Genomic DNA, 12,642 nt, shown 5'->3' with positions numbered 1-12,642 from the left:
CAGCAGTTATTTTAATATTAAAAGTCATTATACATGTAAATCAAACAGCAGAACAGAATGAGCTGCATCATGCATGAGCTGGACAAAAATGTAAAGAAACCAAAATGACAAAATCATTACATCTAAATCTGAGCTGGTCAATTATTAATCACTAGACAAAATAAAAGCATATCATTATCAAGGACTGAGAATCAAATCAATAAAGAATTGACTATAAGGTTAATTCTTGATAAAGTTTACAACAAAAAGTTTTGTCATTAACTTCTCAAAAGTCCCCATAGAAACACCAACCATGAGTTGCCTCTAACGACAAGTGATGTCAGTGTGTAATATGTGTGTGATTTTTTTCATCTGTATAAACTTCTGTTGTTAACCAAACGACTAAATGTGCGGCCGACTGATTTACTTCACTTTAATGCTGTAGATGTAAAGGCAACAGAGCATTTGGGGACATTTTTGTTGTACAACCAAACATGGTGGAAAGAAGAAACATCTCACAGTGCTCACAGAGACTGGCTGACACTCAGTATCATACTCAAGTGTTACATTTTTACTTGTCACAATACATTGAATACATTTATGTTATGTTATGTAACAGAAATGTTGCCACTAAGCTCATAATGACTTAACTTGCACAAAATATAATATTACATTTTTATTTACATTTATTTCTGCAAGCATTTAAAAAGATGAAGAACAGTTCATTTACAGTGTTTACATGCACTTCAGTTACCAGGTTACAATTGGGAAAGCCGACATTTTAACTCATGTAAATGGTTAGTTTCCAATATCAGCATGTGGATTAGTGAAACCTGAATTCTTGCTGTAGATTTCTCTCGCAGAACATGGATTTCAGCAATGGAGGGCTGCCTCATTTTTCAAATCAAGCCCACGAAAATGGATCTAACATTAACAGTCTTCTGCATTTCTAAATAAGTCACTTTAAACTGGATTTTGTTTTTTGACTTTGTGCTGTATATCAGCTCTCTCCCCCCTGCACATCGACCTGTTTGTTTTTTTTTTTAAGTCAGAAGGCAGCATTTACTGATACTTTGGATTCCAGATTTAACTAAGTCCAAGGTGGAGAAGACATCCGATTGCTCGTCTGCTGCATCTCTTAGGTGCATTTAAAGTCCATTTGCTGATTACCAGAGAAAGCTGGTTTTTCAGAAGGTTTTTCCAAATACTAAATTCTCTCCTCTGTCCTCACACTTGCATCTGATCTCTGAATACAGCTTTTAAAAGAAAAGAGATGTCCTTTCTAATAATACAGCTTAGATTATTATAGGATTTTTACAGTATAAAATTGCAGTGTTAAATCAGAGCAATCAGCTGCAGCATCACCAACAGTCTCCAATAAAGGGGTGTGATGGTCCAATAAATGAACAGAACAGAAATAAGACAATTGAGATGCCCTCAACGATGCCGGATGGGAAATAATCTCAAGGTCAGCCGAGGAGCAACAAGTTAGTAGTCGAGAAATAAGGTAATGGGAAGTACCTTGAGTCTCTGAGTAATCTGGCTACTTAAGTTCATGCAAATGCAGTCTGTGTCCATGTCCATGATGCAATGGTTAATCTATTTAAAAAGAGAATTTGTACTTCACAGAAACCTCTAGCAGTCTGATTAACACATTTATATTTTAAAATACAAAGGATAAATTATTGCATTAAACAAAAAGTTAAAAGCTTAAAATAATTTTAAAATGTTTTAAGCCCGCTCCCAAATTTATTTTCCTGTTTTGTTATGTTTTTTTTGTTTATGTGCCATTACTTCATGACGAGAGGTGCTTACACCTCCTCTGAGAAAGACTCAGAAAAGCATGGACAACAGTGCTGAGATATTCAGCTCTGAAAGTTGAGTAAAGATCACCCTAATAACTAAGAAGACCAATCCCTCAGTCTCATATAAGCTTTAAGCATATAAGCTAAGCGTATCTATAAGCTTTAACAGGGAGAGGACATGAGAAAATATCTGTGCTAACATGGATCAAAGCTTAACACTTTGACTCCGATGCAAATGTGTTTGTGGGCTGCTAAGATACTCAAAAGTCCTGAAAGGTTACCGAACCTGGTCACAGCTGTGAGGTTTTGCTCTACTGTGAACACATTGGTGGACATTCACCTGACGTGGTGAAGGCTTTCTCGCACTGAACCCAGGTGTTCACCACTATGTACACGTTTATGGACATTTAGCTTACTAATGGTAATGAAAGCTTTCCCACATTGCTCACAGCTGTATGGCCTTGCTCCTGTATGACTTCGTTGATGGATTATTAGGTGACTTTTTTGAGCGAACATCTTTCCACATTGGTCACAACTGTACAGTTTCTCTCCAGTATGTATACGTTTGTGTCTTTTTAGATTACCTGCTGTAGTCAAAGCTTTTCCACATTGGTCGCAGCTGTATGGTTTCGCTCCACTATGTACACGACTATGGGCCTTAAGAATACCTGCTGTGGTGAAACCTTTCCCACACTGGGCACAGCTGTACCGCCTTGATCCTGTATGAGTCTGTTGATGGGTTTTTAGGTGACCTTTGTGATTGAACATCTTCCCACATAGATCACAGCTGTAAAGTTTCTCTCCAGTATGTATGCGTTTATGTCTTTTTAGACTACCTACTCTGGGGAAACCTTTACCACATTGGTCACACCTGTATGATTTTGCTCCTGTATGAATTTGTTGATGGCTTCTTAGGTGACTTCTCTGAGTGAACATTTTTCCACATTGGTCACAACTGTATGGCCTTGCTCCTGTATGAGTTCGTTGATGGATTATTAGGTAACTTTTGTGAGTGAACATTTTCCCACAGTGGTCACACCTGTATGATTTTGCTCTTGTATGAATCTGACGATGGCTTCTTAGGTAACTTTTTTGAGCGAACATCTTTCCACAATGGTCACAACTGTACAGTTTCTCTCCAGTATGTACACATTTATGTCTTTTTAGACTATCTAGTCTGGTGAAAACTTTGCCACATTGGTCACACCTGTATGGTTTTGCTCCGGAATGAATCTGTCGATGGCTTCTTAGGTGACCTCTCTGAGTAAATGTTTTCCCACATTGGTCACACCTGTATGGTTTTGCTCCTGTATGAATTTGTACATGGTTGGTTAGGGAACTTTTATGAGCAAACATTTTTCCACATTGGTCGCAGCTGTAGAGTTTTTCTCCAGTATGTGCACATTTATGTCTTTTTAGACTACCTACTGCAGTGAAAGATTTATCACATTGGTCACAACTGTATGGCCTTGCTCCTGTATGAATTGGTCGATGGCTTTGTAGGTGACCTTTTTGAGTAAACATTTTCCCACATTGGTCACAGCTGTACGGTTTTTCTCCTGTATGTACACGGCGATGGACGTTTAGGTTACTTAATGTGGTGAAAGCTTTCCCACACTGCTCACAACTGTGCGGCCCTGTTCCTCTATGAATGTGTTGATGGTTTTTCAGATGACATTTATAAAGGAACATTTTACCACATTGGTCACATCTGTACCGTTTCAATCCAGTATGTACGTGCTTCTTAAGTTTTACATGGCTTAATATGGTGAAGGATTTCCCACATTGCTCACAGTTGTGTGCCATCTCTTCACCGTCAACTCTCTGAATCTTTAGCTTTGATGGTGTTCTGAAGGCTTTGTTACATTGCTGGCAGCGGTGACGTTGGGGTTTCTTTGCTCTGCTCTGGTTCTGAAGTGACATATGAAAAGAAAAAGAGAGAATGTTAAGTCTTATTGTGGCGTTAGATGTGTAAAATTTGTAGCAGACATCACACGAGGCTGCAAAAATAAGCAGATGAATGCATGAGTTTGGATGTTCTCCTCGAGCTTGACTGAGTACAGGGTTCTCTAGTTACTTCGCACAGTCTAAAGACATGCATTTTAGGTTAACTGATCACTTTTAATTGCCCAGAGGAGTTTATAAGGTTGATACATAAAATTACTTTTCTCTGTTTCCTTGGCGACAAGCACATGTGTTGGTTTGGTTAGTCATCAAGCTGGAGTAATGGCACCTGCAGATTAAGACAACAAAATAAAATCAAACTAAAGGTAGCCATGTCACATCTGATACCTGGTAATGTCAGACATCTAAGCTTCCCTCTCTGTTGCTTGTCTTTGTGCACGAGATTCACATTAAGGCAGCAGCAGACCGGAATGTATAAGTCTACCGGATCGAATCCCGGCCCACACACACAAGTTGTGTCCTTAAGCAAGACACTCAGCGCTAGCTTCCCATGCACCACCTGTGGCTGCCCAATGCTAAGCACATGGGGATGGATTAAATAGAAAAAGGAATGTTATTATAAACTGAACGTAATGACCAATAAAATTTCTTCCTCAAGTTTTAAATTTAATAAAGAAAATGATCACAAATGCACAGTATGTCTCCATAGATTACATAGTTAGTCGTTATGCCCAGGGACCTTAAAAGAGCTGTGAATAAGCTTGTGCCCAAAAACCTTGAATAATTGAAGCAATAAGTGCATTGATGTCAGTTTAAGTAACCAGGTTACTGTCAGCTTTCTCTCAAAAGCTAATTTCTCAAGTGGTATGTAAACAGTAAAGCTTTTTTCCAAAACTGGGTTAGCGGATTAGAGAAACTTGGTTTCCCCAGAGATTTCTGTCCGAGAATGCCGATTTCTTTGCCACAGATACCCATAACCAGGTTTCAGATTTTTTTCCCTTTTTGTCCCACTGCACTGCAACATGAACACACACACACAAAAAGCCAGAAAGCAGCTTTTTCTGTCACTATGCAGTTAAAATTTGTGAGCCAGACTTCCAAAATAAGTCCAAGGTGGAGGAGAAATCAGGTTAGACTTCGGCTGCATGCATACATGGATTTCCAGTAACCAGGTTTGCGTATTAACATCATTTCTTGATTACCCGATTTCTACTTCCCCAACTTGTTATGATCAGATGATTTTTATTGTGTTTTTACTCAAAGAAAACAGAAAAAACTGGACATATTTGCATTTCCTAATGGAAATGCGATTGAGTGCTGGGAGCTGCCACTGGTGCTGACAAATCACATATTTATTCTAGTACTTACAGTTCAGGAGTTAGGAGCCACAACAGCAGTTTATGCACTTTACACCATTTGCAGAATAAAGCTCGCTGATTGTCATTAACAGAAATTGCAGTTTTAAAAGCGAGGAGGCAGCACCATCATTTACCCGGTCAACTCCACTTTTAGACAGTTCTACATTCACTTACGAAATTGTCTTTTGAGTTTGTGGTGATTGAAGTCAAAACTACATTTGTTAACTTAGCAAGCTACTGTTAGGATAAACATTGTCCACTGGGGTCTATAATGATGAAAAGAGACACTAAGAAGAATATGAAAGAAAGTTTGGGTGGATTTGGAACCAAAGGACACTTTTTATGGACTCTTTACATTACCTGCCCAAACCAAAAGAAAAATGTGCACTAACAAAACGAGTGAATCAAGCTCTAACATGGACAGTGTCAAATCAAGAAGACTGTTAATAGGACTGAGGACCTGACGTGCTCAAAGAAAGATTGTAGGAATAAAGTGAGGCCTCTTGGTGAGACAGCTTGTAAGGAAGAAAAGAGGAGCAGATGAAGGGTCCAGTTGTCTGCATTGAAGGTGGAGGACTTGCATTAAGGCTGTCTCTCATCAGGACACTGAGTTGGTGAAGCAAAAGTCCAGTGGAGCTTTAAAAGGCTGAACTAACTCTACCAATACTCTTGACTGTTATTGCATCAGATACATGGACATTTTCAGGGGACTGGTTTTGTGAGTATTTGTGATTTTCTAAAAGAGGTTAAGGCTCTTTTCTTCATACTTCTGTTCCTTTTTCTGACATTTATTTTCTTTCTGCAGTTTCTGCAGCCTCAAACTCATTTCACTCAGTGTTAGAAGGATTCCAAATATTACTAACAGGAAGTCAATGTTTCTAATGCACTTATTATTTTTTTTTACAAGAAACTCAATAATGTCATAAAGATTGGAGAATTCAATGGGGAGATCTGAACTGTTTAACCTCAGCAATATTTTCAGGAAACAATGCCTAAAAAGACATTATAGGTAAATGAATTGCTCCACAACAGTAAGGTTAATATGCATGTTCTTGCTGTGTAGGGACAAATAGGAACCTTAGAGAATATATTCCCAGTGTCAAAAATATTTATTGAAATTTAATAAACCAAAGAAATATGAAATTTCTATCTTTCCCTTTTTTTTTCTACCTATTTGACAAAGGATAACACCATCCTAACAATGATTCCATGCACACTGATGCCACTGATAACCTTCAGCAAATCCTTGACCTCAAATGTACCAAAGGTGATAGAATTTGAGCAAAGTGCAAAGCTTCCACAAAGGTTTGACGATAACATTAATTTGGCAAGTGTGTCAAATGGGTTTTAATCCCCCTTGAATGAAAACTGGTTGGAAAATATCACCTTTGTCCAGTACAGGAGTCTATTGCCATCTAATGGTGCTTTAGTGTATGAAATGTAACTTGTGCTTCATCAACTTCTATCATCAAGCACAGTATAAATTAAAAGAAAAGAGCAAAATGTACAATTTTTTCTTCAAATGGAGTAATCTTATTAGAACAACTAAATATATGATATAAAGTACAAATAATAATGAACTAAAATATCAAAATACTAAGTAAAAGCATGCTGTCTATGAGATCACTGTCAATAAGCAATAAGAAAACAAAATAATGACAGTTAGTGCAGTGAACCCCTGAAAACAACTACTGCAAATTCAAATAATGTAAACAGAAACAGAATAAGAAAAAACAGAATGGCTGAAGTCTGAAGTCCCATTCCATGATATTCCAGAAAGCAATTTCACTCAGGAATGAGGCAAAGTGACTTGGAGCAGTAAATGGGTCTTCATGTTCTTCACTCTTTACCCCAGCGTCTGCCTTCTCCTTCTTCTCCGCCACACAGACCACACACTTCCTATGGTCCCGAGGGCCAATTCTCCCTTGGTACATGGCCATGCAAGTGTTGGTGAGGGGGGGGGGGCAGGCTTCAGCGACTAAAGTTTTGGCTTGCTCGACCATTTCCCTCATGAGAACCTCCCTGAATTGTTGATAGGACATGGGGGTCTGATTTTGAGTCCTGGCCACTGTTTTGTACAGGATGTAGCTGTTGACAACTGTGATGTCAATGAAGAGATTAAAAAAATGTTTTGTACCACCGCATTGTGGTGGTACAACAGGAATGTTCACAGCAGCATCTGCCGTGTCCATCTGCTCCCTTTACCTTCTAAGTGCAGTCCACTATATGACCTTGTAAAAGCTGCTGCAGACATTAACAATTTTTGTGCCCATCCACCACACTGAGAGGAGATTGTCCTTATGCATCCACCTAATGTCTCAAGCTTCTGTGGGAGGTCATTGTAATGGCTCTTGGAAATTCTGTTAGATTGTTCTTAATGTCGATACAAGCTGCTGTGTAAAGACTATAGATGACGGCCTCAAATCTGTCTGTGATCCCCTTCCAATAGTTGGCTCTTGAGTGCACATGTATATAGCCAGAAAAGAGGATGATGGACAGAGAAATGTAAAATGTGTCAACTGAGAGGGGAGACCACTTGCAGTGTGCACCTCGTGCCAATCGTTGTGTAGCATTGGTGTTTGTTATGGTGGGCAGTACATTACTGCTGAAGAACAGCTTGAAGAGGCTAAGAGGAAACCAGCTGACAGTGGTGTTGATCCTGGGGCCAGGTGAGTGTTTTGGCTCAAACCTCAGTGTTGGAGATTCAACATCTTGGCCTTTCTTACTGTGCCACCTCTCCTGCTGAGCCTTAAAATCTCCAGAAACCGGTCTTGCCCGTTTGCTGGCTTGTCTGCCACGGCCACAACCTCTCTTTAACTGGGTCAGTGGAAAGGGATCCGTAACTCCGGAATGTGGACGGTAACTGCACTAGCCTGCGCATTTAGGAAGTGCGTGATGGGGGGGACATATTCCTCATCTCGATAATTATCACTGATGTATAAAACCAATAAATAGATGTTGAAAGAACCATATTTCAAGGACCGATAAATGACACGACACAGAAATTATCAACAAATAGTTTAAATAAACATAGAAACTTACTCTCACTCATCATTACTGTTCTCTGAGTCAGATCAATCTGCAAATTTGATGTCTGACAGTCTCTGTATTTCCACTATAATCTCCGCTATGTCTTTCTCATTACATTTTCTTTCACTTAAACACTCTAAAACTCACTAGAACAATTACCTGCAGACAAACCTATGAAGGCCTTTAGCTACCTTGTGCTGTTCTCGCAATATATCTGATATGTGACGATTATGGACACCAAAATACCTTTGTAAGAAATATGATGGATTGGAAAAGGATAATGGTGAAATAAAACAATTGTTATTTAATTAAGGGAGGTGATTTAAATAATGTAGGAGATGGTCACACATACAGAATAGAAGCAAGAAAACCATCTAAATCCAGATTTAATGTAATGTTACGTTTATGTGAACAACTAAATGTTATTGATGTGGCCGTTTATGCATCTCTACCAAAAGAAATGCACATGGAACAAAACAAATGAATTGAGCTGTGGTTTCTGTCATCTGCAATACTGCCATTAGTCTCTGAAACAACACGTAGCTTAGCCCCCTTTTCTGACCACAAACCATAAGTATTACCTTTACTAACAAAAACTAACAAAGTATTAGAAATTAATAAAAGAAAAAAAAAAAAAGAGTACAAGATATTTTTTGACCTAGAAAAACTATGAGACATAATGTTACTTCCAATTTATCCTATATAGTTAATTCAGTGGGGAACAAATTTGGCTTCTAGCTCATTAATTTATTATTTGTGATAAAATAAGAGAATTACACAATATAAACCGTACTAATTCTGATATGTCAAGATCTGTGAATTTTTGACAGCCTATGAGTTTTGAAAGCAGAAGTCTACTATGCTAATCAGACTAATCCCCCAATAAAAGTGTATGTTAAAGACAATAACACTAGTTATAAATTACAACAGATTGTTAACTTATCTTTCCTGTTGGGTAAATACCATATTCACAAGTGCAAATTTTCTAAATCCTGCCATCCTTTGAACTGTTAGTTGCTGAAAGAGATATTAAATCTGTTAAAGTTTTACATAACAAAAACATCTAATCAAATAATAGACCTTTTGAAAAAAAGCCAAATGTCTTTACAATAGTGTTAATTTACATGGGGTAATTATTAAAAAAAAAAAATTCTTTCTGCTATTTCTCACACTTGCATCTCGTGAACTGTGACCACTTTTCTGATAGGACTTTGCTTTGATGTTTTCTCCTTGACTTAGATTCTTGCTGCCTTGTACCTCACTTGTAAGTCGCTTTGGATAAAAGCGTCTGCTAAATGACTAAATGTAAATGTAAATGTCAATTTTTTACATTTATTTACCTATTTTTTATTTTTTTCTTATTTGATGTTTCCCAAAATATATTTGCCTTTATATTAAATGTAACCTCATGTCTAAATATGTCTGTATACAAAGCTTCAACTGAATCTCTTCGATGTCTGATTTTTAAAATACTGTTTACACATAATTTTCAGTAATTATTTGTAAAAATGCAGTTCACCTCGTTGTGGTTCTCATTCCTCTGCGCATGCGCAACGCGGGGAAACTCCCCAACAAAGACCTGATTTCCTGGTTGTCTATAAAAAGCTCATCATAAAGACCTGAACAGAAACCTTTCACTGTGTTATAGTTCAGATATTTCCAGATCTGGTCTAAAACCTTAAGTGGCAGATATAACAGCGGACCCTCGAGTCTCATCCTGTTTTCTTTAGTCTTGTTCTGAGGCCATTTTTACCCATTAAGTCATTAACACTGACCTGGGAATCGCTGGGACCAGCGGGGTCGGAGTTCTGCTGGTCCGGGTCCTCGTTTTCCTCCTTAATTTCAACCTTGCAGAGAACCTGGTCGATAAAATCCGATTCCTGATTCTCCTCTTTTATTTCACTCTGTTCGTGTTTGATGAAGTCCGGGTCCTCGTTCTCCTCCTTTATCCGACTGTTGCAGTAGCCCTGATCCGTGAAATCCGGATCCAAGTTCTCCTCCTTTATTGTCTTCCAGCCGTGGACGTTGTGGGCGAATTCCGAGTCCTGGTTCTCTTCCTTTATTTCGCTGTTGTAGTGATCCTGAACGATGAAATCCGGATCCTGGTTCTCCTCTTTCATTTCGCTCTTGAAGTGGCCGTGGTGGACAAAATCGGGGTCCTGCTCCTCCTTCGTGTTGCTCTGGTTAATATAATCTGGATCATTCTCTTCCTTCATTTCGCTCATATGGACTTGAAGGACGAGATCGGGATCCTGGTTCTCCTGCATCTTTAGATATTATCAGTAGTTCTGGTTGATAAAATCCCCCAGGTCTCTGTTCTGACTGTCGCCCTGTTCCAGCGAACTCACACAATCTCTCGATAACTACAGACACGAACGGGAATGGGCCCATCGCAACCCCCCGCCTCTTAGTTACTGTTGCTAAGGTGTGAAAGCATGGCTCCGTAATATTAGACTGATGATGTTTCAAACGTGTATAACAAATGAAAAAAGCCTCCACATTATCTGTGCTTATGTCCAACCTTTATTTAAAACTCTTAAAAAAATCCGAAGTTTGTAATTGTAAAATTTCAGAGCTTAAAGGAGAAAAGGAGCCTAATGTGTGTCCGTGTTTGTGATATTGTAAAGCTCAGCTGTAGTTTAGACACAAATTAAAAACCCCAGGACAAACCATGGATACTGAGCTCAGTCCTAGGAATCTTATCAACAGAATCACCAAGGATTTTCCAACTTGGAAACTTTTCCCCAGTCAAACACTTTTTTTCCCAGTCCGATATTTGTTATTCCTCCCCATTAGCAGGCTGGGTCACTGCAATTCTGTGTTTATGGGACAAAATAACATAACGAGGGCAAACACATACAACCATGTAACTCCAGTCCCCCAGAATCTTCATTGTTTGTCCCCACTGTACATATCCCACAGGGAAATAGCAAACTATCACTGGAAATCTTTCAGGACAAGGGGGAAACCTCTCTTTTCCCAGAGACTTTCACAAATCCGGTGCAATGGCTTTTGGCATTTATGCAACAAAAGAATAGAACAGATAGTCTGCTGATCTTAAATCTGCTCCATAGCTTAGGTCTCTCAAACTAGGGACCTGCCTTTTGACCTGAGTAATTTAACTGAACACATATTTGTAAAGCATGTGTCTAAATGTATCTATGTGTGAGTATTTAATTGTATTTATGCGCTGATATTTCACTGTGTAGGCATAGTTGTACTGTTGTATTTTTATTTTTTTATATAAATCAGAATGAACAGCTTTTGTATGACACGGTGCAAATTGTATAGAATTCATTTACAATATCACATTTTGTTTGCTTTAATCCACATAACTTTTATTTCTAAATAGTATAATATTTCACCAACGTGTATTTTATTTTCAGCAAACATAATCAATTGTGAGGTTCCTTGCGAGTTTGGGTTTATATTTCTGCGAATGGACTTGGAGATTTGCTCAGGATTACTGGTGTCATCTAAGCCGAGAAATAAATTCAGATACTTGTCCGTTGTGTAGTAACACGAGGCAGATGCCAGACTGGCCCCAAAATGTATTCTGCAGTAGGACAACAACCCCAAACACACAGCCAGTGTCATTAGGACGTCTATATTCAGAGAGGAGAATAACAAGCAGCCGTTTTGCCCCCACATCATCACGTCTGTCTTGGATGAGCCACCTGCTGAGTTCCTATACAAACTGTGTGTAAATGTATCTAGAAGAATTGATGCTCTTTTGCAGTCAAATGGTTTTTACACCAAACACTGATTTAAATTGGATTTCTCTTCTGTTCATTTACTTCCATTTTGTTAACTAATAAAAATAAATTAACATGTCTGTTATTGAAAGCTTTCTTACTTTACAGCATTTTTCATGGCTAAAACCTTTGCACAGTACTGTAGATTGTTGTAAAATCGAAAAGCAATACAATAAATACTCACTTTCTTCAAAGTAAATCTAGATGGATATTAAGAGGTCAGGTTTGCCATAAGCAGCTCGCCAGCACTTAAACTCAACTATTCACCCATTTGTCTAATACTCTGGCTCAGCTCTGCTTAAAATCCATTCACCAGAATGTTTTCTGACAACAAGTAAAAACCTCGATAAAACATCATAATGTTGACCTGAACAAAACTGATATAGAACTATAGAACTAATCAAAAATCAAAGATCAAAATGAAGAAAAAAGTATTTTTGCCGCTACACTGAACATGAACTAGATGAGTGGACAATTTAACAATGCAGAGCATTACAGTAACCAGTATTACAACTTAGGCATTGCCATGTTAAACATTATATATACAGTGTGTATATTGTTAAGATTTTATATAACAGCACAATACAACAATAATGGAAAGTAGCCATTTTACAAAACATACTGAAATAGCTCTAGAGAATGAAGAATATTCCAAATGGATCACTCATAAATTAATACTTTAGGTCCAAACTACAGAAAGGTAAAAACCTGCATCAGAGTTTTTCTTAAAACAGCCAAACCTGATCTTTGTTGTCAGTGAGATGTAGTAATGTTTGCTGTCAGTAGGTGGCGATTTTCAGCTGCTTAATA

General features: G+C 38.2%; 1 protein-coding gene across 2 annotated transcripts; it reads right to left on the bottom strand.

Annotated features, from left to right (window-relative positions):
- On the bottom strand, positions 1-10,563 carry LOC137136969 (zinc finger protein 665-like). Of its 2 annotated transcripts, XM_067522785.1 has the most exons (3): positions 9,853-9,990; positions 3,949-4,017; positions 1-3,695 (listed from the first exon to the last, which is right to left on the bottom strand). In XM_067522785.1, the coding sequence occupies exons 2-3, from the start codon at positions 3,976-3,978 to the stop codon at positions 2,121-2,123; spliced, it is 1,605 nt and encodes a 534-aa protein (XP_067378886.1). In that variant the 5' UTR covers positions 3,979-4,017; positions 9,853-9,990; the 3' UTR covers positions 1-2,120. The 2 variants fall into 2 exon arrangements, with proteins under 2 accessions (XP_067378886.1, XP_067378885.1); XM_067522784.1 differs by lacking the exon at positions 3,949-4,017 and having other exon boundaries at positions 9,853-10,563.
- Positions 10,564-12,642: the final 2,079 nt, after the last annotated feature.

Source organism: Channa argus, chromosome 12 (genome assembly GCF_033026475.1).
Source record: "Channa argus isolate prfri chromosome 12, Channa argus male v1.0, whole genome shotgun sequence".
NCBI classification, from domain to species: domain Eukaryota; kingdom Metazoa; phylum Chordata; class Actinopteri; order Anabantiformes; family Channidae; genus Channa; species Channa argus.
The sequence above is the reverse complement of the archived record's forward strand: the minus strand, read 5'-3'. Positions and strand labels throughout refer to the sequence as shown.